Genomic DNA, 27,130 nt, shown 5'->3' on the forward strand with positions numbered 1-27,130 from the left:
TGGTGAACATGTACTTATGTAATATTTTATAAAAGACCAATGAATTTAATTAGACAGCATCTGATAATTATGTATGTAACAAAAACTGATACCTGAAAGAAGAAAGTAAGACGAGAAATGGAAGTTATCGACTTAACATGCCTTTTTTAGATAGGAAATATCTCAAAGAAAAAAATATGATGTAAAAGTACTATATACTATTAATTTATACTTTTACATCAAATGTATTATCTTTTTTTAGATAGGAAATATCTCATTACTTTTATATATCTCTTACATATATCTCATATCCTATCTAAAAAAGGCATAGGATATGAGATATATGTAAGAGATATATAAAAGTAATGAGATATTTAATATGATTTTGTATTTGTGCGTGCGTGCGTGTGTATGTGTGTGTGTGTGTGTGTGTGTTATGTTTCAGGGATAGTGAATAAAGAGCGCGCGCAAAGCGCGCGCTTTGTTTTTTCTAGTAATATAAAAAAGACATACGCGCGTGAAGTTAGCCCCTCCTTTTGTATTATTATAAGTTTTAACTATCATCGAGAATGGACTACCAAATACTATATGAAACGACCATAGTAGTAATGGTCGTTTTTTAATTTTCAGCAGTGAGGGGGTCAACACAACTGCAAATTCTTCACAACATCTTCTATAAATCGTTCGTGGATAAAGATTAACTCTATAGCAATTAAAGATTATAAAATATTCAATTAGTCTTCCACTGAATTACTTATCGTAATTTTGTTTACAAAAAACATAAGTTCGAAAAAGGAGATGTAATATATTATTTCGTCAATTCAGTATCAAATGAATATGCATCTCGATTCCCCACTTAAAATCTGTGGTGCTCAACGATAATTCAACCGCTCTCGTTGTCAGTAAGCCGCGTTTATAAGTTCAGGATCAGGATTTAGACCGGCCGGATTTACTTCGCGCGAGGCCACGTCTACTTTTTTTCAGCGCCAATCTTCTGGGATCATCACGTCGATCCGTTCTGCGGCGCGGGGATACGACGATAAGAAGATACCGAGATTCGTTCGAGCGCGCGCGCGCCAAGACCCGTCTCGGAATGAAAGCGATGGAATCGACACTTTCGAGGGAGGGAATTATCGCGAATTTCGATCCAACCGCGTGTACTCCGTTCGCGCGCACTGTGTTCCCTCTTTCTCGCGATCGCTTCTCCCCCGTTTCCCCGCTCCTCCCCCTCCCCCCTCCAACTCCTCCCGAGATAAATGTTGGCATCAATACATCGCGCCTCGGGTCACGACTCGCCTCTTCTCCACCTCAATGTGTTCCAAGACAAATGTCCCTATCGATACGGCGATGCATCGTATCTCGCCGTGCGGTTCGCTTGTTCTCCTCACCGCTCGGTTTCGAGCGAGGATTTTTCTGTCACTATACCCTCGCGATTTGCGACGGCGTTCGCACACTCGTACCCTCTCTCGTTTTCCTGTGCTCGAATAAAAGATAAAAGATATACACGTTGAAGTGCAGCGTGTGTTTCGCGAATAAAACAGAACGGGGAGGATGTATGATACACCACCGCGGTGGGAGTTTCGCAAGGAATACGTTAAATCTCAGGAGGGTTTTCTCTTCGACTCCGACTCTCTCGTTGCGCGCGAAGAATTTCTCCAGCTAGAAAATTTACTTTCAGCCGTCGCTTTCAGCTTAATCCTGAAAATTATATTTGCGGAAGTAGATGAAGAGATGAAATTATATTGCAAAGTACACAATTCTGAAAAGAGTTTAATTAAATTTTCAACAAGGATAATTCAAAAGAACATAATACTTCACAAATTACAAATAATAATAATATTTTCATAATATATTCACAATTTCAAATGTAGACCATAGAACATAATACTTCGCAAATTACAAATTATGTACATATATTACAGATAAGCCTAAACTATTTAAAATGTCAATTTGTAGACAGTTTAAAGTATTATTTCTTTTTACCTGTTTGATGGAAATTTCAAATTTATTTCTGTAATAAGTGTGAAATATATATTCATGAAAGCAAGAAATCAATCAGTTTCCTTTTCACCAACGACGCTGAGCTTATCGACGACTCTCTTTTTCAATTTCTTTCTCACATTTATCGTTTCGAATCTGTGCTGGGGTTTTTCCAAGTATCTATATATATAATCCAAGTATCCCAATGGAACAACGATGAGCGTTTTTTTGTAAAGGGTTTGTTCACACGCAACGCAAACATGCCCTCGAGACTTTACCTTATCCTCATGTGCACACGTGCGCACGAGACATGGCACGCGGACGGAATAGGTAGAAGCCGCCAGGATTTCTACCTTTGTGTAAATCCAATTTACGATACCTCGGCGAGGTAGTTGCTATATCAGTTTGCTACAAAGTCCTCATCCCTGCACAGTTCCCATTCATAAGTTAGAGAACCGAGGAACCAATTACACATCGTGTACAATCAGGGTCTTATGACTAGTTCCATCGATATAATACATAGTTCAACCTTAATAACTTCCTTAACTTTAATTAAGCAGCCGGATTTCTTGGTCGTTTATTTAGAAAGTAATAATAACAATAACTTTATTTGAATTAATGCAAATAACAAGAGAAATAAGTTAAAATGCGAAATAAAATAGAGTAGGTGAAAACGCATCTTAAAAAGGTGCATCAGCATAATGCTATGCCTGATTTACGAAGAAAATAATCGTGTAAACTAAAAAAAAAAGATAAAAGCGATGTTGGTCAAATATTAAAAACCCATTTTGGAGTTAAAAGAACAAGAAAAAACTTCATACAAAAATCGAGAACGTTATTAGAATAATTTTAACGAAGAAAAACAGTATGTTTGAGTCGCGATGCATTCTGCACAAAATTTAAATTATCTATCGCTTTAGCTGCTCTCCGTACATCCTGAATAAAACTACAGAAACACGTTCGACGATTTATGGTATCGCGGTTTCCGATCTTTGACATCACGCCGGTGGCGAAAAGCCCGTGTTTATGGAAAGCAGGCACTTCGCGATGAAGGCCGCGTGCACGAGGAGGCTTTTGTTAACCTGTACGTAGGCTGATACGTGCGTGAGTACTGAATACATTTCGGTATGAACCCGCCGACCTCTTGTCGAGGAAAACAGATGAAGTACTTCTTTACATCCTTCATTCTCTTCTTATAGCTCTTATTTCATCCGTCCGTTCCGATGTTAACATTACGAAAAGAGTTGGGGCTCTTATGTGTACCTTCTTCACAAAATAATGACACTTTTCCCAAGCATGCGGACGATCTTACCGCGGCAAAGTATATATTTGTACAAACCGTCGTAGATCAACTAAGAAATTACTCAAGTAACGTTTGTTCAGACGACAAATCATTGAAATGCTTCTTCGCGCACCCTATTTCTCTATATTTCCTGCTTTTTATACGCAGAAAACGTATGTCTATTAAGCTGGCACAGCCACTTCATCATAATCGAATGCGACTTACATATAAGAATTACTTGCTATTAATTAATTAATTAATTAATTACTCTAATCCCATTTTTGCTCCAGCTGAATCGCAAAATACATACGATGTTTGTGTTAACTTAAAATTAAAGTTTAGGAATTTGACAGAAAGAAAATAATTGAAGTTTAAAGATTAACATTTTTTATGACAAAAAGTTGAAACAATATAAATTTTTAATTTTTTTTTCGTTCAAAAATTTAGTACAGAATTGTATTACATTTTATAACGGTGCACGATATTTCGCGTGCGACGGCGATATCGCACGATATTTCGCGTGCAACATGTTCCTGGATTTCCAGTTAAAAGCGTACCGCGGGATTTCTACGGGTAGAAAGGCGCAGCGAGTGTCTTTTGTTACTCACGAGAACAGAGGAAGGGCTTCGCCAGAAGTGCGTCCATGGGCGATTACCGTGAACAATTCCTACTACCGCGACATCATTGTTCTCGAGTGCTGCCGTGTTTTTCGTGCCGCGGGCACTGCCGCACCGCGCCGGCCGCGTCGTCGGTTTCCGGGAGCTCTCGATGGCGGCGATCCGAGATGAGAAACCATCCGCTTTCGCGGAAAAGGAAACGTCGACACTGATAATGCTTGTGGCTCGAAATTAGGATCTGGTGACTTTCTAACCGGTAATCCTGGGAACCGCCAGACTGACTATCGCGATAATCGCACGGAGATAGACAACTTAATACGTGATACAAATTATCTCTTTCGGGATACGGAAAATTCTCAGGAGCATTTGACTTATATATATATATATATATATATATACATATACACAAAGAATAAAATAAAAAAATTTTTTTTTAATTATTAAAAGGATATTTTGGTATTATCGTGTCGGACTCTTATAAGTTATATATACATTATACATTTTATCATGTCGTATTATATATTATTTATATATAAGGTAAACGTACCAGTGACTGAACATGTATCTATATCTGAACAAAATTTAATTGCAAAAATATTTAAAGATTACAATTAAATTATAATATTATGAAAAATAGCATTTAAAAATAAGTTTTTGTGCTTGTTTTGTGTATTTGTCCAGCTATAGATACACGTTCAGTTACTGGTACGTTTACCTTAATATGTGATATATTTTTCGTGGTTATAATTATATTTAAATATTTTTAAAAAATTATAAATTTTAATTATATTTAGACTTATAGTTTTCACGCATTCATAAATATTACGTTTATTATTTGAGATACAATATCAGAATGTCTTAAAAATATGTATAGCAGACTTAAGAAATTTAATAATAAATTAATAATAAATTTCATTCTCAAAGAACTTACATAATTGATATTTTAATCGGCTCCATATATTCGAGATTCATACAGAATTAAAAAAAGAAGGATGAAAAACATTTTCTTGTAAAAGCCTTCTCGCACGCACGCACTGAATAGATGATATCATTCGCGCGTAATTTACTTACGTAAAAAAAAACCTACTCTACCGTTGTACTTATATCATAAAGAATTGTCGGCTAGCTCAGGAGAAAGCAGAAGGCATTGCTCGCTAATCAAATTAAGTCGTGTGTGTACGCGGTAGAACAATGATTACGTATCTTGGATTATAAAGAGAAGATGGAGTCTCCATATCTTCTTTGCGCTAACGACCGTCCACATCAGCCAGAATTAATTGCCGATCCGGTCGTTATCTCTACATCTTGTTTACCTGCTAATTGCGGGAGTTGGCCGGTATCATTATTTATAGACGGTACCGATTGCACGGCGTGGTTTATCGAGCGTAAGGGTGCCTTCCGACACGTGTATTCAATTGGAACATTTTTTATTTTGTGTCCGGCGCTTAGAAGTAACATTGTGCAAAAGTAGAAACGGGCTAAATCATTTTTGGCGTATAGCTAGAATTTTTTAAGTGACCGGGAGGGTGGTACACATGTGCAACGCATTTGTCGAGCTTAAGAGTCTTCTGACGTGTGTATTTGATCGAAATATTTTGTATTGTGTTTGTGACACTTATGAATTACTCTATGCGAAGCTAAAAATGGGATAAATCGTTTTTAAAAAATTGCTCCAGAAACGTTTCAAATTCAACCAGCTGTATATATCTCCAGCGTACAAGAAGTCCGACTTTTAAGTTCGTGGAGAATCGGCTAAAGTTCTCGCCTGCGCTTCGCCTTCGCTTGAGGGGGTGTTGTTAATTTTTCATTCGTAACAGATAAACAGCGCGGCGGTAGAGAACATTACTGCGATTAACGGGAGCTCCCCGGGCGAAGAAATGTAATGAAAAAAGTCACGCGGGTTCACGGAGAAATATAATTCAAGATTAACGCGTGGGGATGACGTGTAACGGACATAAATCTCAGGTCGCCGGGCGAGAGGCGATCTTTTTCGCACCGTGAGAAGATTCTCCGTTCGAATAAACCTAGGCATAATCGTAAACAGGAAGCGCTCGGATAAATGTACTCTCGTCTATTATAATAAAGGAATAAAAACGAGACCGTATAGAGACTATTCGTGCAGTTCTCTTAATGAAACAAAATGAACAAAAATAATCCGTCAATTGTTCTTGTCACATTTAGCTTTATCTCCTTAACATTTTTAAATTGCAGTACAGTGGAAAATGAGATTGACTAAATGCATGATGAATTTGATCGGTTATAACTTCTTCCTCTTCCTTAAACTGAAATGCCTAGAACTGTGAACACACTTCGGGCCGCCACGAGCTAATTGACTGCCGCTAACACATCGGTCTCGTCGGCCCGGCGACAGTAGTCCCCACGGGCTTTAAGATGTAATAGGATCGCGCTTGGCTATTACCATCGGGCCACGTTCGTCGCGTTATCCTGCCCGTAAGACACCGACGCGTCGTAAATCTCGGTCTGCGATAATCCCACGGGTGGACTCGAGTCAGGACATGAGCCCGCGGCCCCGAGAGAAGAAGGCGAGACGAAAAAGCGTCTCATCCACAGCCGGGAAGTGTCGCGCCGGGAGACCGCGCGCGCCTTATCTCGCAAACGCCTTCGAAAACAAATGTACACGCGGTACCGCTTACGACACTGAATCTCAGCTCACACCGGTGCTGAGGGGTTTAATGCAGCGAAACGGGCCGGAGAAATTGCCGGCGAAACCTGGAAACTTCCCCCTGGTCGCGCGTAACGCCGGTAAATGGCTTTTAGATGAATCGGGGGAAAAACGAGGAAAGACATAAGAATGAGTATGATAAACGTACAAAGTCATTTAGCTCTTATGCGCCAGCCGGAAAACTGGAGATAGAATTGAAGTTATACTAGGAAAATATAAATACAATTTTCTTACAAATCTCTTTCCAATTCTTATTTAAGAGTAAAATCTTGATATTAAAAATAATCGTTACTTAATAGTTGAAGAACAGTATCTTGATATAGGAGATGCACAATTAAAGGCACGGTCGTCGCTTTCCGCGGGAACGCAACGCCGCGCGGTTCGCTTCTTCTTCTTCTTCTTCTCCTTAATGAAGAGTCGTCGATTTCCCGCGAATTCGTTCCACGTACCCCGCAAGACAGAACTCACGAGTCAAAGGCTTCGAGACCTTCGACCCCATCGGGATGCCCGTAGTCACGGTACACCGCAGTCCTTGATACATGGTCCTTGAAGGGGATACGCTGTCCCCCCTGGCGATGCAGCGCGAGGTCGATGTTTCCCTCCCTCGTCGAGCATGCGTGTGCATGTGTGTGTGTGTGTGTGTGCTCTCGCGATGGAGGCAGATGCGATATGGGAGTATCGTAGGCACAGTGGTGTCTCGGGACGAGACAACGGACCACCAACCGGGTATCTCGCGGAGCGACCGACGATGAACCGGATGCATCTATTCCCGCGGGAACGCCGTCCGGTCGTCGCGACTTGCAGAACTCATCACGGTTCAAAGTTCAACGCTCTCCACGGGTCTTCTTCTTCCCGACGTGCATGACACGGGAGATCGGGGTTCGTAACAATAATCGGCCCGATGACTTTCAAGCGCCGCGCACTCGATCGTTAATGTCACGGCGTATCTGATAGTAAAAGTGCCTTGACCGGGGGAATTTCTCAGCTGTGTGAAGTTGCCCCTTCCCCCCCCCCCTCTACTACTAAAAATTCAAAAACGGCCATTACCACTCGATTGTGTGGTGACCGTTTGGTAGTATCTGAAGACCTATTCTGAAACTTTTTAACGCATGCATTATGTTATAACGCATATACATGCGTTACATGGCTTTAAGAGATATGTAACGCATGCGTTAAAAATTTTCAGAATAGGCTCTTTGATAGTTCATTCTCGATGATTGGTATAGTCATTGAGAATGGATTACCAAACGTTAGTAAACAATCACCCAACGAATGCTTACAGTTATAATTACTTACGCAATCTGGAAAGTCATATTTTGCGAAAGGAGGGGCTAACTTCGTGCGCGTATGTCTTTTTTTCATATTAATTATTATTTACTTTACAATTTTGACTACCAATTATCGAGAATGGACGATCAAATACTATCGAACGACCATCAATCGAGTGGTAATGGCCGTTTTTTAATTTTCAGTAGTGGGGGGGGGGATCAATTTTACACTGCTGAATTTCTCCCCTAAGTAAAGCGCACGATGCTGCGACGCAAAAAAATAATACGTATCGAAAAGATGGAAGAGATAATTCCTTAATTTTGCGTGCGCGATAATTACGGCTGATCGGGAGATCAGCGTGTATTTTCAGATGTCCACGTTAATTACATACGTTTGGAAATCGCGTGATGAAGAGCGCAAACGTGATAAGGCAAATGTCTTCGACGTCGATCGCGCGGAAACATCCGGCTCATAGTTGATTCTCTGTACATACACACACGAGCCTGGCTGGTGGTCCAGTCTGGGACACAGCGCGCTCGCGAGAGAGAGAGAGGCCCCATATCGGTCCTTGGCCGCCCCTCGTCGGCGCGGACTACAGGGGCCAGCATTGACCTTCCCGCGCGACGACCGGTGAAAGGGGGGGGAGGCATCGTAGGTGCTCGTCTCCTCAAGGACCATCGTGAAGATCGCCGTCGTGTGCAGTACCGACGAGATGGAAGCCCATTAAGGCCGAGACATCCCGTCCCGACCGTCGTCGCAAATCATAGGTTTAATGGAACGATAAATTCGTATTCATGCCGCGTGCGCGCCGATCCTCCCCCGCACGAAAGTCCATCTCTCTCTCTCCCTCTCTCTCTCTCTTTCTCTCTCTCTCTCTCTCACACACACACACACACACACACCTTTCGCAGGCCGGTGTCCGGCACGTCGCAAAAAAGGGGAGCAAAGGGGGCAACTTTCTCTCTGAAGGAGAGGGCCCGCGATGAGGGCCCGGCGACGACGATGGTGTGCGCGCACCTCCGGAATCCGAATAATTGATAGTTGCGCCGCGTTCCTCGCCAGCAGCCTCCGCCGCGGATGCTGTCGAATGATGCGGAAGAGCGAACTGTGGAGCTAGAAACTAACACGAGCACACGTGGGGTACACGGACGGAAGGAGTTCGTCGACATTTTACTTTCCCCTTCCCTCCGCGTACGAATAAAAAATTCTTACATCATTCCTGTCACACAAAAATTCCATTAATTCGTCATCTTTGACGTACGATTGCAAAAAAAAAAGGTGGAGTTTAAAAATTATCCACGTTTATTAATTAATTAATTTCTTACGATTTGATTAAACAGCGTTTTTTATTTACATTAATATCAAATATATCCGGTATAATATTAATGTGCAAAAGAAGATAATATCTTTAATTAATGCAATCTCCTCTACATGTGTATGATACAATTTATTTATTTAATTTTATTAAATTCTTATTTATTCATTTAATTTTATTTCTTATTTCACTTTACATTAACATTTCCATGGACAATCATCTTTTCTTTTGTGCAATTGCGAAAGGCGAACAATAATAGGTATGTCGTGGAAATGTCGATGTGGACATTATTCCACTCTCGTGGCGCAATAAAACTTTCCAACTTATCGCGGTTTTTTTTATAAATCGCTCGCAGCGGGAAACAACGGGTTACGATACACGGGTAACGGCTGAATTATAATTTTCCACAAGCACGATCGTTTATAAATATTCATGTCCGAGAAATTATTCGCGACGTCGTCCTATGCGGGACCTATGCCCTTCGTCGTTAGGTAAATTGCGTTGCTTGTTCGCACATGTGAGAAAATCGACTGTATATAATGTATCCATTATATCAAGAAGATGATACTCGCTCTTCCCGAGCTGTGCTTCAGGAGAGCAGTTAAAACTCGCAATCCTGAAGAATGCCGAAACTCGTCATGTTTCTATTAGTTCTTTAACACAAACATTCCTGTATATAGATACAATAAATAGATATTACGTTTCGATACAAGGTTAGATATTGTCATTATAAAATAAAAATTTTGATCACAATTGATTTTAATTGATATTTTAAGCTGGGGATAAATATCTCAATATCAATTAGATACAAAATTTATTAAAAATCTCTTCACGGAGAGAATTTTATTTAAAAATTTACCCTGAAAATCATGTTAATCGTGGAACAACATAGTTTTCGATTAATTTTATGTGATTTTCACTATTTTTTTTCAATATATACTACAACAAATTTATTGTAGAGCATAGTTAAAAAACTGAATAAATTACATAAAATTTGTCGAAATACTATGTTATCCCACGATTCACATGATTTTCAGAGTAAATTTTAAAAGGAAATTCTCTCCGTGTTGTCTTAACAATGATTATATATATACATATATAAAGACTTCATTTAATATAGTATCATTTAATATAATATCATTTAATATAATATCATTTAATATATTCATCAAATATTACATTTAATTTGAAGCATAAAAACATATAAAAACGGAGGAAAACCTAAGTTAATTAAATATGTATAAAGAAGCTAAATTATTAATACTTTGTATCAAAAACTACATGTTACACTGCATTTCACAATTTCCTTATACATGTATTTAAATAAGATAAAACCATACGACAAATGTTAATAAGGTTCGTAATATATAAAATATATTAATTAAATATTTAAGATTGTAGGCGTATAGAGGGCGTATTGAAAAATAATAAAATATAATTCGAGAGCTAAGTATAATTTTTATTTACCTATCGTGAGACGTCTGACGCTGCGGCCGATTCCCAGGATCGACAAAGCCGACCGTTGTCGCAAGGAATTTTAACGTGGCCCAACGTAGCGCTTCGGCACATCGCCGGCTCGTGTCCCTCGACCCCAGGCAAATACATATAAACATAAATATCGCGTACATTCCAAACGCTCATCTATACTTCCAACGGTCTGCAATATAAGGGAATGAAACATAAGTTCAATTATAATAATTACTTAATAATCATAATTTAATTGCACAATAATATAAAAAAATAAAATGTGCTTAATTAAGTTTGCATCAGGGAACGCAAGGTGAACAATGGCGTGCGAGTTTAAGCGCGTTAAATGCAAATTGAAGCTAAAATATCGTATCTCGCGCCGTTAAAAAATAGTTGCGTCTCATTAACTTTTAATTATACGTTTGTATTGCAGATGGCCAGTATAGAGGTGTCATTGTCGACGACACCGAGGCGGAAGAAAGGCGGCAGTATTTCCGGGGGCGTCCCGTCCCCCGCTGGTCACCGGAACAGAGATCATTATAAGGAATTGGACGCTCTCCGAGTGGCTCTGCGCGACAAAGAAAACATCATACAGACGTGAGTAATTGCTTGATTACATCCTTGAGATACGGGAGAGAGGGCCATTGATCACGTCCCATTCCTTTATTATAATGATCTCGCGCGCGAGAGAATAACGAATGAGCGATGAGAAATAAGCGGACCGTGTATTCCACAGGGAAGCGTAATAACCGGATTTTCATAAATGAATACGATCGCGATCTAAAATTCCTTACTTAGCGATAGTACGTTAAGGCTCCTCTGGATTAATTTCTTCACTTTGTCGTTATAATATGCATGCAGAATCGTCCCAGTGAAGAGCTGCAGAGAAAATATTACGCGTCATTAACATTCTTTTTTAGCCTCTTTCAGTTCGCTCGCTCTTTGTGGATATTTCATACCGTTCGACGTACCAAGGCTTCCCATTCTTTCCTTCAATAGTACTCATTAGAGAAGTTTTCAATTTATTCGTTGTTAAAAGAAAAAAAAACTTATTAAAATATAATGCGGTATATAAAATACAAGTATTCTGATAGAAAATTATAAAGAAAGAGGCGCGATTTTATTTTTTACGAAAGGTTAATAATCTGAGAAATTTCTAACGAAGGGAAAACAAAATCAACTTGGGATCTCAACGTGCGTTTCGAAGATCGGGGCCGCGCAGGTAGCGGAGGTGTTTTCCTCCGAGTCACGACACCGGCATTCGTGCCTCTCGTTATTTTTTCAGGCTCAAGGGCCAGCTCTGCAACACGCTGAGCAGCAGACTGGCATTACGCAACGGCGCGCCACCCTTGACCGAGGCCGACAGGAAAGCGGCCGAGGAGCGGCTTCAAAGGCTGCGACGGGACGCCGACAATAAGCGTCTGGCCATTAAGAACCTGAAGCTCGCGCTCGAACGTCTCGATATCACGGAGTAAGTACGAGGAGGGATCGCCGCGGGCTCATTCGCCCGCGTTTATCGTGAATCGCGATTACCGATACCCACGAACGTCATGCCGTAAACACGGCGGCGCGGCGCGGCGCCGAGGAATCTACGTACAAAGTCTGTAGGGCGGTGTAGACAAAAAGCAGAACTTGTCAACGTAATTATCGCAATACCCTTTAATGGAATATTATTATTGCACCGCGCGTATAATCACTTTATCTGACGTTCATCTGATAATTATCGAAATGGTCGGGATGGCTGATGTTTAAGTAATCGATCGAAAGTGTGTTAATTTATTAAATTTATATCTTTAGTTAATAATTAGCTTGATTAAAGTTAATAAAGGTTATTAGATGCCTTTTTAATTTGATAAAGATAGGAAACAGAATAAATTTACTTAAAAGATCTTTTAATTATTTGGTGTTATATTTTAATATTTTAATTATACAATATAAACCAAATTCTAGAGAAATTTATTCTCTAGAATTCTCTATATTTTCTATATAATAAATTAATTTTACGATATTTTTGAGTAAAAATAAAAGTATATGCAAAAAATGTTTAAGAAATGAAATCTATATTGACGTTATATGAAATAATTGAAGGAATTTGTAATAAAGAAACGTTTGAAAACTTTTTTTTATTAAATATTGACTCACAATGGCAATGAGAAAAATTATCTGTTTGTAAAAGTTAATTTTTATACTGAAAGATTGTCTAATGCGAGAAGCGAAATACTTATAAAAAATGCACGTTTACAAGCAATTGTTGAAGAATTATCCTTTATGCATTCACCAGTGTTGTAATGTAATTGCGCTTTCGCAACGCTGATTTCAGCAACATCGATGTTCGAATACAGCAAGCGGAATTGGAGTACAGATTGGGCCGCGAGGAACTCGAGCTGCTGACTCTTCACGAGGAGAGCAGGGCTCTGCAGACCGCCTTGGAGTTGGCCGAAACTCAAGAAAAACAAAAGAATGATACAATATTCAGGTACACTAAAGTCGAGATTTTCCGACGAGAATTTATTTGGAGCTTTTTACATTTTTTATGATAATTCTTTGAATGATTTTTTTTTATCGTTTAATATCTTCATGATTAAACTTACATTACATTATTAAGATTTTATTTACGCTTGTAAGCCTCGCCGGAAGATAATATTTTACTGGCCGTTGTTTGCTTTTCAATAAATTCTTAAGTTCATCGATCGTCCTGCTTGCAGCTGCATTTCCGGCTCGACGCAAGTTACGATCCACGCGGTGGAAGTCAGCGCGGATCCGAAAAGTCCTCGTTTCGGAGCGGGACCCAGGGACGACGCGATCGGTCTCTACGTCGATTGGGCCGTGGAGGATTCCGGTCTTTGTAAGGGAGACAGGTTCGTATTGTCGTGCACCGCACGGAATTCGCGAGTCATCGAATAAATATCGTGCAGCTGCGCCCCGTCGACGAACGGATGGCGATAGCGTTCTGACGTGAAATCTACTGAACTTTGTTCTATTCGCCTCACGTAACAATATCCTTTCTACGTTTGCCTATTTGTCTTATCCTATTCGCCATATCGAAAAATTCAATATGTATGATAAATTCGCAAGCTCGAGCATGAACTTTTGAAATATATATTTTTAATAAATATTTAATAATAAAGCGATTTTCTTTGCAAATTATTTTTAAATTTATAACTCGTTAATTTTAAATATTTTAGTCCTTTATAATTAGATATTTCAGATGTTTTAATCCAGATTTTTAATCCTTTACTTGATAGAATCCATTAAACTCCAATAGAGAGGTTTAAACCAATAACTTCGAGTAATTTGAATGTTATGAAAATTTTATTCCGCATTTAGAATCTTGAATAAATCTTACACTTTACCTAATAGACTTTAAACAAAATTCTTATTCTCAATTGTCAGATGACTTAACATCGAGAATTAAATAAAAAAAACAAAGGGGAGAAATCGAATTGTCGCTCAGGAAAAATTGATTCAACGTTAATTAAGGAGTAATTCGTAAAGTTTGTCCAAATATTAAACGAGCGTTAAAAAAATAAATTAAATGTTAAAATTAAATTAAATGTTAAATATCTGCAAAGAGAAATATGGCATTTAATTTTCAATCTAGAAAAATTACTTTTAAACTTTTTAAATACGTCGGAAACACGAGATATATATATATACTTCAGAGATATATGCTTTCGGAGCTTAAGGCTTACAAAGTCAATCAAACATATTGACAGCAGCGGTGATACTTCCTGTGCGCGGAACTGTAAATCGAGCGTCGACCGTTTTGTTTTACTACTCTCGGTGATGTTACAACACAACGCGGATGAGACACTCCTCCGCGTTTCTGTGAAAGGAGACGGCCGCAGTGCACGTAACTGCGAGAGCTGCGGGATAAACCGTTCCATTTCGCGCGCTCTTTAATCATCGTCTAACAGGAGCGGAAAAAGCCCTGGTTTCTGTCGACGTAAGGCTCACGCCGCTCTCTCGGTTCGGAACGAATATACGCTCCCCGATGATTCATGAAGCTGCGCAACACTCTCGCGACTCTCGAGAGCCTCGAATTACATTTGCATTACATTATGTCGGACGGAAAACGATTTGCGATTCTCGCTCGCATTGGTATTTTCCATGTAAATCGCCGCGGCACGAATTCGATCGAGTCGGGTGAGAAAAAAAACAACGAAAGGGAGACTGTACTCTGGAAAAATCGGAATTCAAGGAGCTCTTATATCAATTCGAGCACACATTCCAGCCCTGTTATAGTTGCGGAACGGGTGAAGGAAGGGTGTCGAGGAATCATGGTGTTTGTGCACGACGGCGTGGTAGTAACTACGTAACGTGGCTATCGGGGAAGAACAATGCGGCAATCTTGACATTCGGTTCCCAACGGGTCGCTGTAGCGTGAAGCGGCACCGGAAGTTCGCCGTGTGCCCCCGTTAATTGCACCCGCGACTTCACATGACCCCACCTTCTACCATTTTCCACCAGTATATATACCCGCTCAAGGGAATTCGTTCGTACGACCGGCAATGTTCTGGAGTTACTTGCTTACGTTGCGCGTCGGCTGCTCGAAAATCGTGTAAATTAATCAGCGTTTTCGGTTCAGAGCGCTCGATTTCAGAGACGCATTTTCGAGAGCGGGCTTGCACGCTTATCCGTCAATCGTGCTTAATTGTGTAATATTTAAAGACAAGCACGCACGGTGGAATGTGCAAATGAATACTTATAACTATAGCATTTAAACTTTGGATGTTGGAAATAAAATTTTTATGATGTCAAAAACATTACTGGACAAATTTTAGAAGCGGACAAATTTTACTGGACAAATTTTAGAAGCTGGACGAATTTTAGAATTTTAATCAACGTGAAGACGATTTTTCTTTAGTGAAAACTCCTCCTTTTTGAAACAATCTTCTTTCTGATCGCTTCTTTAATCTCGACATTAAATATCTTAACGATTAGCAAACAGGAATTAAATTCTATTGAAGCATAAAGTCCAATCAAGTGAATCAAAATAAAGAATAAGATTTTCTTATGTACAATTTAATCGAAAATTTTTACTCAAATCTCGTATTGCTTCTCACGGAATAACTGAAGATAACATACTTTTGCGGGCATAATTTTTTTCTAGTTCCCACACACTGCTATTCGGTACGCGTCATTAAGCCCAGCTCTGTGCATAATTTCGCTTTATAATTTGTTCGCATAGAATGTTACAATCAGCATTAGAATGTTATAATCAGGTATCATAATAATCGTTAACTAGATTTTAGAATAAAATTATATATTATTTTTGTATTTTAATTTACATTTTATATATTAATGTGTGTACATATCCTGAATATTTTAATGTTTTCTATTACACGTAAAATTATTAATAGAATTCTATTTTGAACCTTTTGAACTTTGACATAAATTATAGACAGAATTATAGATGGTTTAAAATGATTTAGGCAATCTGCAATTCACGACAGAATTCGGGATGTAATTCTATTTACAATTTTATATGCCATATTTTGATTTGTATATTTTATTTTAATATTGTTTAATTATTTTAATATTCATAAGTATTCTTGTTCTTCAAATGTTTATTACAGAACGCGACGCATTAAATCATAAATAAAATTTCATCTTATTGTTAGATCTCGAATTATGGCTCGTCTAAAATCGTTCAAGTTTTATGACAGAACGCGGTCGCAGATGCGCACGACTGATCGGCCAACATTTCTTTTCAGAATCTTGGAAGTGAACGGAAAACTCGTGGTAGGAGCAGGCAGGAGCGACCTGGCTCGTCTTCTAGCCGTCGCGCCCGACGCCGCGCAGATAGTGGTCCTTCGAAAGGGCGAGTCCCTCGCGGCGTTGCGCACCCTTCGCTCCGATAATCTCAGGCTGACACACAGGATCGGTTATCTCGAGGAACAGGTCAGAGATCTCTTGGCGCCGAGCAGGACCGAGGTCCCCACCGAGGATCCGCCGACGAGTCGTCAGGAACATGTACAGGTAAACGCTGGCGCACTCGAGATCGAGATAAATCAACGCGCCTCGTCTTTTCGGAAGAAGCGCATCCGCGTCGACGAGCGGAGATTCGTTCAGCATTTCTGTTCAGCGTTTCAGTCACGAACATCTCAAAATTCTATTTTTATTATTAAACTACCATTTAATTATATTAATATTTATTTAATTATATCATTTAATTATATTGAATATTTGTTTATAAATTGTTATAATTTAAAAATTCATATCTCAAACGAGACTAACTTTATAAGATAGAAAAATATAGATAAATAATATCAAGACTGGCTGTATCAATAAAAAGCAGGAATATTAATTAAGATAGTTGATATCGATGAAAACCTTTTTATCTTTTATATAAAATTATACTGTATATTCTTCGCTGCCTTGTTTAATTAGCGTTATTTTCTTAGCGAGAATTTATGAGAAGTCTTCATTTTTTTCTCCTTAAGAGATTTAAATAAACGGATATTTAAATCTCTTGTAAAATGAAAACTTCTCATAAATTCTCGCTAAGAAAATAACGCTAATTAAACAAGGCAGCAAAGGATGTACATAATTAATAGAAGAAATGCTGGTTGAACGATTATGAATCCTCATTTAATTAGGTTTTCGCAATCGATCGAAATTGAATGCGTTGATTTGAAATCTCAACTTTTTGTGTCGTAGGTTTTCCAAAAGGGGCCTCAAGTGACGGCACTCGTGGCGAATCTACCTGGTCTCAACGTGAGAAGCTGCACGGAACTGCGGCAGAGTCTGCCGACCGTCCGGAGTAGACACAGCGATCACTCCAGGCGCCTGCAGACGGACTCGAGGAGCCAGCGTGAACTCGACTTCTCGTCCGATGGAGTGGCGAACGGCCATCACAAATCCCGGAATCGACAGAAGCACCAGGGACTGCAGCTGGCCAGGTCGACGGCCAGTCTCGACTGCAAACAGTCGCCGGTGCAGACACAGATGCAGCGTCGAAGGTCACCGCGCGTCGAATCAGCCATGGAGCACTTGCACAAAGGTCGCAAGAGCGGCTCGCAGCTGCATTCCCTGGAGTTTGACTCCGAGCCGACTTACTACCGTTTGCAGGTGCCTATATCGTTTGCGATATAATTACGACGTGGCATATGATTAAGATGACAAATCGCTGAAACCAAATAGCTGTTATTTCATAACGAGTCGACAGAACAAATATCTCTATACCGATACCTTTGTCTCTTCTTGCACTTAGGATTCCCAGTCCCGCGCGTCGGAGACTTCGGAAGTGTCGACGGTGTACAGCTCCCAGGAGGCGAAGACCCGACCGGCGCCGCCGAAGAAACCGCTGCGTCTCTCCCTGCACCGCGCGGCGAGTCTCCAGTCCGTGGAAAGCGCGCCGCCGGCCGCGCTGCAGCACGACGTGGCGCGAAAGCCGACGAAGAGGAATCACCGCGGCGATCCGCCCACGGAGAAGACTGCGTCGCGGCCCGAGATGAACGGGAGCGCGAATCCCCAGGAGTCCCACGCCGGTCCGCCGCAGCCGCCCCCGAGGACGCCCTCCAGGGCGGAATCGTGTCAGAGCGCCCTGCGATGGCCCTCTCCGAAGCCGAGAGCGCACTTGACGTCCGTGCCAATGGAGAAGTGGTGCTGAACGTTGTGGGAATTCGCGGACGTTTCTCGGACGAGAGGGCGAAAGGGAGGGTAAGCTGAAGCGGTTTGTGAAAGCGCAGCATTCGACATTACGGCAAATTGCGAGAGAAAAAAAATTAAAGCATTCTCGATATTATTAGTGACGGGGAAAAATGAAAACGGTGTATAAAAGTTTCGTCTAACAGATTCTTAAGACATTCGATTTGGATTTGATTGCAGCATTGCGAGCTGGTAATGCGTTGGAGATGCGGTTCGATCTACGCGGCTTGCTTTATCAAATTCAATGACTAGCACATTCCACATTGATTGACTCTAATCAAGATTAGTTCTAAGTGTATAGTATTAAATATTTACAGTATAATTTTACGGTGTATGTCACATTTCAGGAGCGCGTCATGTCGCGAGGATTAGAATCTAAGATCAATGTCTTATAACGAAGTTTATCTTAGCTCGTCTCTTTCCGTGAAATCTTACACTCATTTTCTGAAACGAAATATTTATCGATCGCTCGAGAGAATAAAGAAATGTAAGACTGATAAATCGCATATATTATCACGGATAGAATTTGACTTTGAGTAAAAAGAATATAGATATGCATTCAAAAAATGTGCGCCTGGTATCTCTAATATACTTTATATTTTAAACGTATATACTCATTTTCCCTAAAGTTTTCTAAAAGTTCTATTAACTGATTAAAAAAAAACAGTATTTTTTTAAAGCTTTTCAAGAGATTGTGTTAATTTTCAGTTTTAAACAGAGGAAAATCCTCGAAATCAACACATCTGGCAATCGCCTGGATATAATTAATCGATTTACTGGGCTCAAAGATTTAATATTTGAACCTAGTATTGGATTTAGTATATGAACATATTAGATTTGGCAAATATTAAGACTTCTACGTAATATACTCGCGTTTTCCCATGTCAAACGACAAATTAGAGGCCCTCTTTAAAGGGTCTCCAGTTTCAGTGACATAATTTAGTGTACATACATGTCTCATGTCCGCGCTTCCAGGGAAGATATATTTGCTAATGCAATTCTATGTGTAAAGATGATACATAAACTCATTATATTGCAATTCCGTAAGATTAACGTTGTCCGCTAGTTAAGTGTATAAATGTACAAAGTTATTATCGTGGTTTATCTTCGGATTAACCAAGAGAATTTCGAATATATACAATATATTTCACAAATGTGCATTCAAAAACATTTATTTTATAACGTAACCAATTACGTAGTAGTGGTAAAAAGTTAGTTACGTTAGCGTAGAAATAAAATTCCGTACAAAGTACGTTAAACGTACATTAGAATATATAAATATACTTATAATCTTTATTTAGCACTATTATCAACCGAAAATGGCGAAAATATAAATGGAAAATATTTGCAAGTTCTTTGTATCTTTGCGCGATAGTCATAAGTTAATGTGCGTATATAAATTACAAATTTTTGTTTCTTAAAAAAAAAAATTGCTAGTCCTGTCGCTATTTCTGACAATACATCCAACGAGCTGCGCATTAACGTTGCACACGTGCAGCGCTATTTAGACTCACGAGCTGCACTGCCGTTTATACTTTGTAGGTATATCACGATTAAAACGACGTTTCTAAGGAAAATAATTTTGACGAGGTACTTCCAAGCTCGGCAGAAGACGGATCGTACATTAAAAATATATATAGAAAATGTATAAATGTATTTATTAAAGGGCAATAGAGTACAATATCGTTTTACGCAATTATTTCGACACGCATGCGCGGCAGAGTCTCGCCACTAGAGCGTGTAATTGTAACAAACTGTTGATACCTTCTACCACTCCCATATGTGTTATCCCAATTTCCTGCGAGTATTAAAAAATATTGTCTAAAGTATATAAGAACGAAGCACGAGTAATATTGTGTCATCGACACAAGTTAATGCTGCAGCGTGTAATTTACCTTAACAAATTTCAGCTTCAGTTTCTCATCCATAGTGTGATTCTTGCAAACCTTAAATACGTTACTGACTATATCCTCCGCAGAATATCCCATTTTCCAGAAATGATCCATTACCTGGTAAATATAAATATAGTAATTTGTAAATCTAACATGATACATACATGTTCTGTATACATATCGAAATCTTTCAGCGCGTACTTACCGTGCATGCTTTAGAGACGTCTCCTTTTATGCAATTGTCCAGCATCTCTTTGACAATCAAAGGATGAGGCTCGTCACAGACTTTGAACACATTCTCTGCATTTACGTGATTGAATCCGTTATACGTGGACTGCAGATTATTCAGGGCTTGTCTCATGTCCCCTTGAGCTGTAAATATTATCGCTTCCATACCGTCATCCGTATAGGAAACCTGCAAAAAAACAGTAAAGCGTAAATAATTTCGTAAATCAGATTGGGAGAGTCCCCAGTCCATCTGTAACATTTTAATTACATTCTCCTTCTTGCAGACTTCGAGAACTTTGGCCAAGACTTGGGCGTCCGTTAACTTTCCGTATCTCAACATAGCGCATCGTGATTGTATTGGTTCGATAATCTCCTCCGTGTTGTTGCACGCGAGAGCAAATCTGGTCGTATGGCTGTAAATTTCCATCGTTCGGCGTAACGCCTGCTGCGCGCCATCGGTCATGCTGTCCGCCTCGTCTAAGATAATGATTTTATGCTTCCCTCTCGGCAGATTCACCTGCAATCATATGGAAGTGTCAAAAGACTTGAAGAAGAGCTTCCAGTGTCTTGAAAATTTTACCTTCTTCTGAGCGAACATTTTAATTTTGTTTCTGACTACATCTATTCCCCTCTCATTCGAAGCGTTCAGTTCGAGTACAGCCTCTTTGAACACCGGCCCCAACAGGGTACGGGCCAAACACAAAATCGTGGTAGTTTTGCCGACCCCGGGTGGTCCGGCGATGATGATATTTGGAGTGTTTCCATGCTGAGCGAAGACTGCTAATCTGGATACAGTATCCTCGTTGCCAACAATGTCGGAAAAGACCTGGGGCCGATATTTCTCAATCCTAAATGAACAACAATTAATAATAACATTCTTATTATTAAATAACTAATATTTTTACATTTATAACTAACGATATTGTAATTAATAATTTATATCATTCAAAATATATTTAAAATTAAAGAGATCTTCATGTAATTAATCAATATTACTATCAAAAAGTATAAAACATTGCTATTTTTTCTAAAACTTTATCGACAAACAATCAACAAAATCAATCGACTTCTAGGCAATCGTTAGGAAGAGCAATATTATTATGCTCTTGATCTCCAAATATATAAATGCTAGTTAAAACAAAGATTAAGAATTAAAATATTCTTTCAGAGTGTCTAATTATGTTTTCCAAACTTTCTAGATTTAAGTATGTCACTTTGTTTAGAGCCGGAAAATTTAGCGAAAGACGATAGATAACCTCAAACAACGACAAGGCAATCAAAAGCTAGAAACGAAATTTTCTGCAGAAATAAAACGTACCACGGTAGATTTCCAGATTTCCCATCTTTTTCCTTGGTCTTCGTGTCACCGCGGCTGGTCGACGGTAAAATCTCAGTCTCCATAGCTTTGTCAGCATGGTCAGCAATATCGTCACCTGCCATCTTCGAATTCACGCCGATTGCGCGGGTAAATGGTTATGACAGGTTATGATCGTGAAATAAGAAAATAGAGAGAGAGAGAGAGAGAGAGAGAGAGAGAGAGAGAGAGAGGAATGCAATGTGCCATTTCAGACACCCACTAATAAAAAGATCGAGGCATTTGGCTGCATCATATTGCTCATGATTTCTATCAGAGGATTTATACAAATATAAATGATCAGATTTATGATTTGATGATGCAAATATTTATTACTAATCACACATATATACAGAGAGAATAAAAAATTTTTAATGTTGCAGTCAAATCTCCTTGAAATGTGAAACTTTCCATTTTTTTATATTTTCGTTAAGTCTTTTATCCTAAATAATATTATACGTTTATAAATCAATATATAAGCACAACCGTTATTTATAAATATAAATATTTTTATACATAAGTATGTACGCATATATGTATGTACAATAGAGACATATGAAATTATACATTAACTTTTTTTTGCGCGAAAATGAATTAGATTACGTAAGTGATCATAAGTTAATGGAAAACTAAAAATTGATGAGACAGCTGCATTAAATATTATTTCTCGCAATTAACGTGTCAGCGCACAATTTCTATGTACAATCGAATATGTAGCAGAGCTTTTTCGTAAGCAACGAAGAAGCAGCTCCTGCGAAGCCAGACGTTTATATCGAGATGGCCGTAGCTCTGACAGCGGCGCTCAGCAGAGGATTCGGATCCGGCTCTTCTGTCAGAATGTTAACTTTCGCCCATCCGCGCTGTTTGTTACTTTGTCGCAGCGCGTCGATAACCGCTTGCACGTACAGGCCGTCCTCGAACGTGGAAGCGGAGAACACCGGCTCCTTGATCCAACCCCTTTTATCCTCCACAGACTGGAAGGCCTCCCGCAGCGCCGCGATCATCTTCCGCAGTCCCTTGATGTAAGGCCTGGGTATGGAGTCCGCGATCGGCAGGGATATTCCCTGCAAGTCGTCTGTGTCGCGATACAGGATCTCCTCTTGCTCGCCGCGACATCCGTACAGATCACCCCCTCGCACGACCAGGTGATTCCCACCGCCGCATATTAGCACCTCCTGGGACAGCTGGCCCTGCAAGTGATTGCTCAGGGTGGCCGTTACCAAGGTACCGCCGCTCAGCTCCATTTGAAAACTGCAGAAATCCGGCGACGTGACGTGCCGGATCCCGTTGATGTACTTGGTCGTTTGGGTGAACGTTCTCACGACAGCGTGCACCCTCGAGGCTCGTTGGCCCATCAAGTGAAAAATCAAATCTATAACGTGACTGCCCACCAACGCCAGAATTCCTCCGCCCATCGTGTCGTCGCACAGCCAATCGTATCCTGAAAAGAAAAATTTACACGCATAAATTAAATTGCGATTTAAATGCTAACACTAGATTTTATGCAAATTCTTGGATTGTACATAAGATTGGAACCAAATATAAGAACTGTAATCTCGAAATTTCTTAGTTATACATAGAACAAAAAAAATTATACAATGAAAAAAAACAATTTAATTGTAAATTCCATCAAATTTGAGAATCTTTTGTCTTAAAAAAATTGTCTTTGTTTCAAACTCTCAACAACTTCAAAATCTCTACATAATTTCGAGATTTTAACAAGGTTTTATATAATTTTAAGATCAAAGTTAACGTAATTTTAAGATTATATAACTTTAAGTGTACAAAAAGTCTTGTATTCGATTTCTCCATGTTTACCATTGTGCAACAAGCTTCCCATGTGCACTCGCACTTCAATGACTGTAACTGGTCCGCCCAAGTACCCGTCCTCCAACGCCTTCTTCATGTGCGCGAAGGCCGGCAAGAACCTCAGGCTGTGATTGACTATGCTGATCAGCGAGGGATAATACTGCGCCGCCCGAACCATCTTCAGGGCCTCGCTCTGGCTCAGGCCCGCGGGCTTGTCGCACACGACGTGCTTCCCGATGCCCAGGGCTTTGACGGCGATCTGGGAGTGCAGGCTCGGCGAGCACATTATGAAGATCAGATCGACGTCCTTCCGCAGGAGAACGTCGTCGATGCGGCTGGTGTGAAACGGTATCTGCAGGTCGCTCGCCACCTGCGAGACCTCCGCCAGCGTGCGGCCCCATATCGCCTCGATTCTGAAGCCCTTCTCCCTCAGGAAGGGTATGATGATCCTGACGATGCTGCCTGTGCCGAACACCCCGATGCCGGGTAACGTCATCCCGAACGCGTGTGGGGGACACACTCTGAGACGCGTTCCTGTCTCTCGTATCTGTCACCGCCACTTAAATTTTTAACCTATAACGGCAACGCAAATAATCTCCATGTGTGTTTCTGCGGCGAAGGATAAGGATGTGTGCCCGGCGGTTCACCTTCGGTTTTGCTTGCGGACATTTAATAGCGTTTCTTCACTTTCGATCTTTGGAATTTAAATTAAAATGTAGATCACGTATCTCTCTCAGCAAATTTGTTTTGATTTGTTTACGACGGCAGTCGTGAATCATCGCATGGCATCGACGAGGGCGACGACAGACAGCCAAAGGCAGATTTTCGTAACTAACGAGTGGGCTCGAGGGGTAATTGAAGAACGATGACATTACCAACGATTTTGGCTCGGTCACCGGTGAACTTACCGACGTGTCTGCCAAGATTTGTTGACATAGACGCGTCTATGTATACTTCTACGTCGATGACTTGCGACCATTATCATTGATTAACCGAGGTTCCCCGAGCTCGCCCGAGGGCTCGGAACTACGATCTCTCTTCCTTCCCGCTCCTGGGAAAACATAATATTCCCCTTCGCAATCCGTTGCTCGCCTCGCGCGTAAGTGCAACGCGACGCGACGCGACGCGACGCGACGTGATCGTGATGTGATGTGATGCGACGTGCGCCCGTCACGTCCGCTAAAACCGCACCGCTCGTCCGGACTCGCCGAAATATGTAAATACGCGGTCGCGCGCGCGCGCTGTCTGTCTCTCTCTCTCGCTCGCTCGCTCACGTATCAGCTGTCCGTTTCCTCCGGAGTCATCCGGAGTTCACGTCTCTCCGCCGCATCGCGCGGCCGACAATCCGCGCGCGGGTGGTGATCTCTAACTCGGCGATCGCGAGCGATGTCGGAGGTACGCAAGAGAACGGCCGTCGGGGGCGACGCGACGTCGTCGGCGGCGACGCGGGACGTCAGCGACGATCAGGTAGGGAAAAAAAAAAAAGAAAGAAAGAACGAGACTCCTCTGTACTTCCGCCCTGGTTACTCCTTTTCCCTCCGTTTCTCCCTCGCTTTTTTTTCGGCATTTCGATGTTTACGCAGCCACCGCTGCCGCGGCCGCTCTCGAGGACTATATCGATCTGCGCCGTCGGCGCGACGTACGGGCTGTATTATTTGTTGTTACGTATATTTGACAGCTACCGAACACACGCCGCGCGCCACGGTAATACGTGACACGTATTGTGTGTAATACTAGGCCTGTTCTCTATAGCTGAACTGGCTGCACCAGTTCAGAGTTTATCTTTTTTCTTCCAATGTAAAAAGAGAAAGATGAACTGTGAACTAGTGCAACAGCTCAGCTGTAAAGAACAGGCCTGATGTATATGTTATATGTATGTATACACACACGTGCTCGCGATATTCGCGGTACGCACATGCATTCGCATGAATCTTCCAGGGGGATCTTCCGGAGCGGGTGGCGGGAGGGAGGGGGAGGGCTGTTTTGGCACAGATCAGCCGTTCGACGAGTGAGAGAGAAGCGGGATCCGGTTTGCAAGTTAAAGGAAGAGGGGAACGTTAATGCAGCGCGATGATTTCTTCGTTCTCATAGGATCGAAGTCGAGCCTCGGATCATATGAGATTCACATGACTGGCGGTCTCCGAGGGGACGGGGAAAATGAGAGAAACCTTTTAACCTTTTAAACGCGTCACGCTCGTTCCTTCCGTCCCGCCCGGCGATCGCGAACGTTTGCCCGATGCTTTTTTAATTAGAAAAATGCCCTCGCGTGTCCCCAATGCATTTTAATTCGTGTCGCATTTGTCGCGAATATTTAACTTATACTTTAATGCGCTACCGCTATTCTCTCCTTTGATTCCTTTCGTTTTATTCCATTTTCTTTTTCATATTTCGATATACAATAGGAGAATGTACAACGAATGTATTTTAAAAGTAATTATATAGATGTTCGTGCAGTTTGTCTGATTTTAACTGTCTCTCCTTTTGATATAGCCACATACACACTCAGATTTTATAAAATAAAATTTTGCTATTTATATTTTCTTATCTCTGAATACATGTATATTAATTGTTCCTAGCATACATGCTAAAAACATTAGTATGTATACTAGCTGCTAGGAGCAATATATTATAATAATATATGCATACCATGATCCACGATACATATATGTATTAATGTCTTCAACAATGTCTTGTGTAAATCTAGCACATATTTTTTGGTATTTAAAAACTTAATAAATAGGACATTATCAAAAGTACAAACTTTTGTAGCTGTTAAATAATTTGGGAATAGAAGAGTTAATATTTATATAATATAATATTGTACAGGGGGGATTTTCTTTTATATATTTATTTTATACAATAATTTTCTTGGGATATTTAATAATATTTAACGAGAGCACACATTTAATGAGATGTGCGCTATATTACAGTAATTTCAAAATAATTTTACATCCAGTAATTAACGCCAATAATATCTTCGATTTTCTCTCAGAAGGAAGATGTCGAATCCGAAGATGATGCGAAATTGGAGGTAGAGGAGTTAGCAAAGAGTCTACCTCAAGGAACTGACCATACCCCACATATTTTAAGTTCTGTTCTCTCCGGTCTTCCAGATCGGTAAATATACATTATTCTTTGTGCAACTGTTCCATCCGAATTCTGGCATGAATTTCTAACGATGCGGTTTCTTGCAGTTGGCGAAATTGGATAATTAGAACCATTTTCACTTGGTTTATGATAGCCGGGTTTTGTCTCATTATTTACGGGGGTCCGTTAGCGTTGATGATTACAGTAAGTTCCCTTCATTTACTCATATTATTAAGGGATATACGATATCTTTGTTTGCGTGTGCAAAAGATTAACGTTTCCTCGTATTTCTTTTTATAGACGCTGATTGTACAAGTGAAATGCTTCGAAGAAATCATTAACATTGGATACGCTGTATATAGGATCCATGGTCTACCATGGTTCAGATCTTTATCGTGGTATTTTTTGATTACCTCGAATTACTTTTTCTATGGTGAAAATTTAATGGACTACTTTGCGGTGGTGATTAATCGAACGGTAAGCGTCTCTCCTCCGATCTGAAATTTATTTAAAAA

The 27,130-nt window shown here is 40.3% G+C and overlaps 4 protein-coding genes and 1 long non-coding RNA gene across 6 annotated transcripts in view; 2 read left to right on the forward strand and 3 right to left on the reverse strand.

Moving 5' to 3' along the window:
* The window catches only part of LOC105451208, a 56,520-nt gene extending 38,313 nt beyond the window's left edge, over nt 1-18,207 (forward strand). Inside the window, exons 5-11 of the mRNA XM_011691511.1 lie at nt 11,026-11,189; nt 11,878-12,063; nt 12,913-13,068; nt 13,298-13,450; nt 16,310-16,574; nt 17,256-17,666; nt 17,809-18,207. Coding sequence (XP_011689813.1) covers nt 11,026-11,189; nt 11,878-12,063; nt 12,913-13,068; nt 13,298-13,450; nt 16,310-16,574; nt 17,256-17,666; nt 17,809-18,207 — 1,734 coding nt within the window. The remainder of the gene's footprint in view (nt 1-11,025; nt 11,190-11,877; nt 12,064-12,912; nt 13,069-13,297; nt 13,451-16,309; nt 16,575-17,255; nt 17,667-17,808) is intronic.
* Nucleotides 10,598-12,959, reverse strand: LOC105451207. Its single transcript, XR_974566.1, has 3 exons — nt 12,871-12,959; nt 11,387-11,471; nt 10,598-10,782 (listed from the first exon to the last, which is right to left on the reverse strand). It is a non-coding gene; the product is annotated as an uncharacterized LOC105451207 (long non-coding RNA).
* Nucleotides 18,208-19,880: 1,673 nt separating the features above from the next.
* LOC105451209 (replication factor C subunit 2) lies at nt 19,881-21,836 on the reverse strand. The gene is made up of 6 exons (XM_011691512.1): nt 21,684-21,836; nt 20,946-21,213; nt 20,634-20,882; nt 20,343-20,552; nt 20,141-20,254; nt 19,881-20,043 (listed from the first exon to the last, which is right to left on the reverse strand). Exons 1-6 carry the CDS (start codon nt 21,803-21,805, stop codon nt 19,942-19,944), a joined length of 1,065 nt encoding a protein of 354 aa, XP_011689814.1. The 5' UTR covers nt 21,806-21,836; the 3' UTR covers nt 19,881-19,941.
* A 392-nt stretch (nt 21,837-22,228) lies between these two features.
* On the reverse strand, nt 22,229-24,332 carry LOC105451211 (glucose-fructose oxidoreductase domain-containing protein 2). Its single transcript, XM_011691515.1, has 2 exons — nt 23,538-24,332; nt 22,229-23,160 (listed from the first exon to the last, which is right to left on the reverse strand). The coding sequence occupies exons 1-2, from the start codon at nt 24,022-24,024 to the stop codon at nt 22,487-22,489; spliced, it is 1,161 nt and encodes a 386-aa protein (XP_011689817.1). The 5' UTR covers nt 24,025-24,332; the 3' UTR covers nt 22,229-22,486.
* A 279-nt stretch (nt 24,333-24,611) lies between these two features.
* LOC105451210 (phosphatidate cytidylyltransferase, photoreceptor-specific) overlaps nt 24,612-27,130 on the forward strand; it is a 6,748-nt gene continuing 4,229 nt past the window's right edge. Inside the window, exons 1-4 of one of the 2 annotated variants that reach the window (XM_011691513.1) lie at nt 24,612-24,995; nt 26,521-26,645; nt 26,723-26,819; nt 26,916-27,092. In XM_011691513.1, the coding sequence (XP_011689815.1) occupies nt 24,915-24,995; nt 26,521-26,645; nt 26,723-26,819; nt 26,916-27,092 (480 nt within the window). In that variant the 5' untranslated portion in view covers nt 24,612-24,914. Of the gene's footprint in view, nt 24,996-25,588; nt 25,959-26,520; nt 26,646-26,722; nt 26,820-26,915; nt 27,093-27,130 lie in introns of those variants that run through there. The other variant, XM_011691514.1, reaches the window with a different exon arrangement.

The sequence above is a fragment of the Wasmannia auropunctata genome, unplaced genomic scaffold, assembly GCF_000956235.1.
Source record: "Wasmannia auropunctata unplaced genomic scaffold, wasmannia.A_1.0 LD336053.1, whole genome shotgun sequence".
Taxonomy (NCBI): domain Eukaryota; kingdom Metazoa; phylum Arthropoda; class Insecta; order Hymenoptera; family Formicidae; genus Wasmannia; species Wasmannia auropunctata.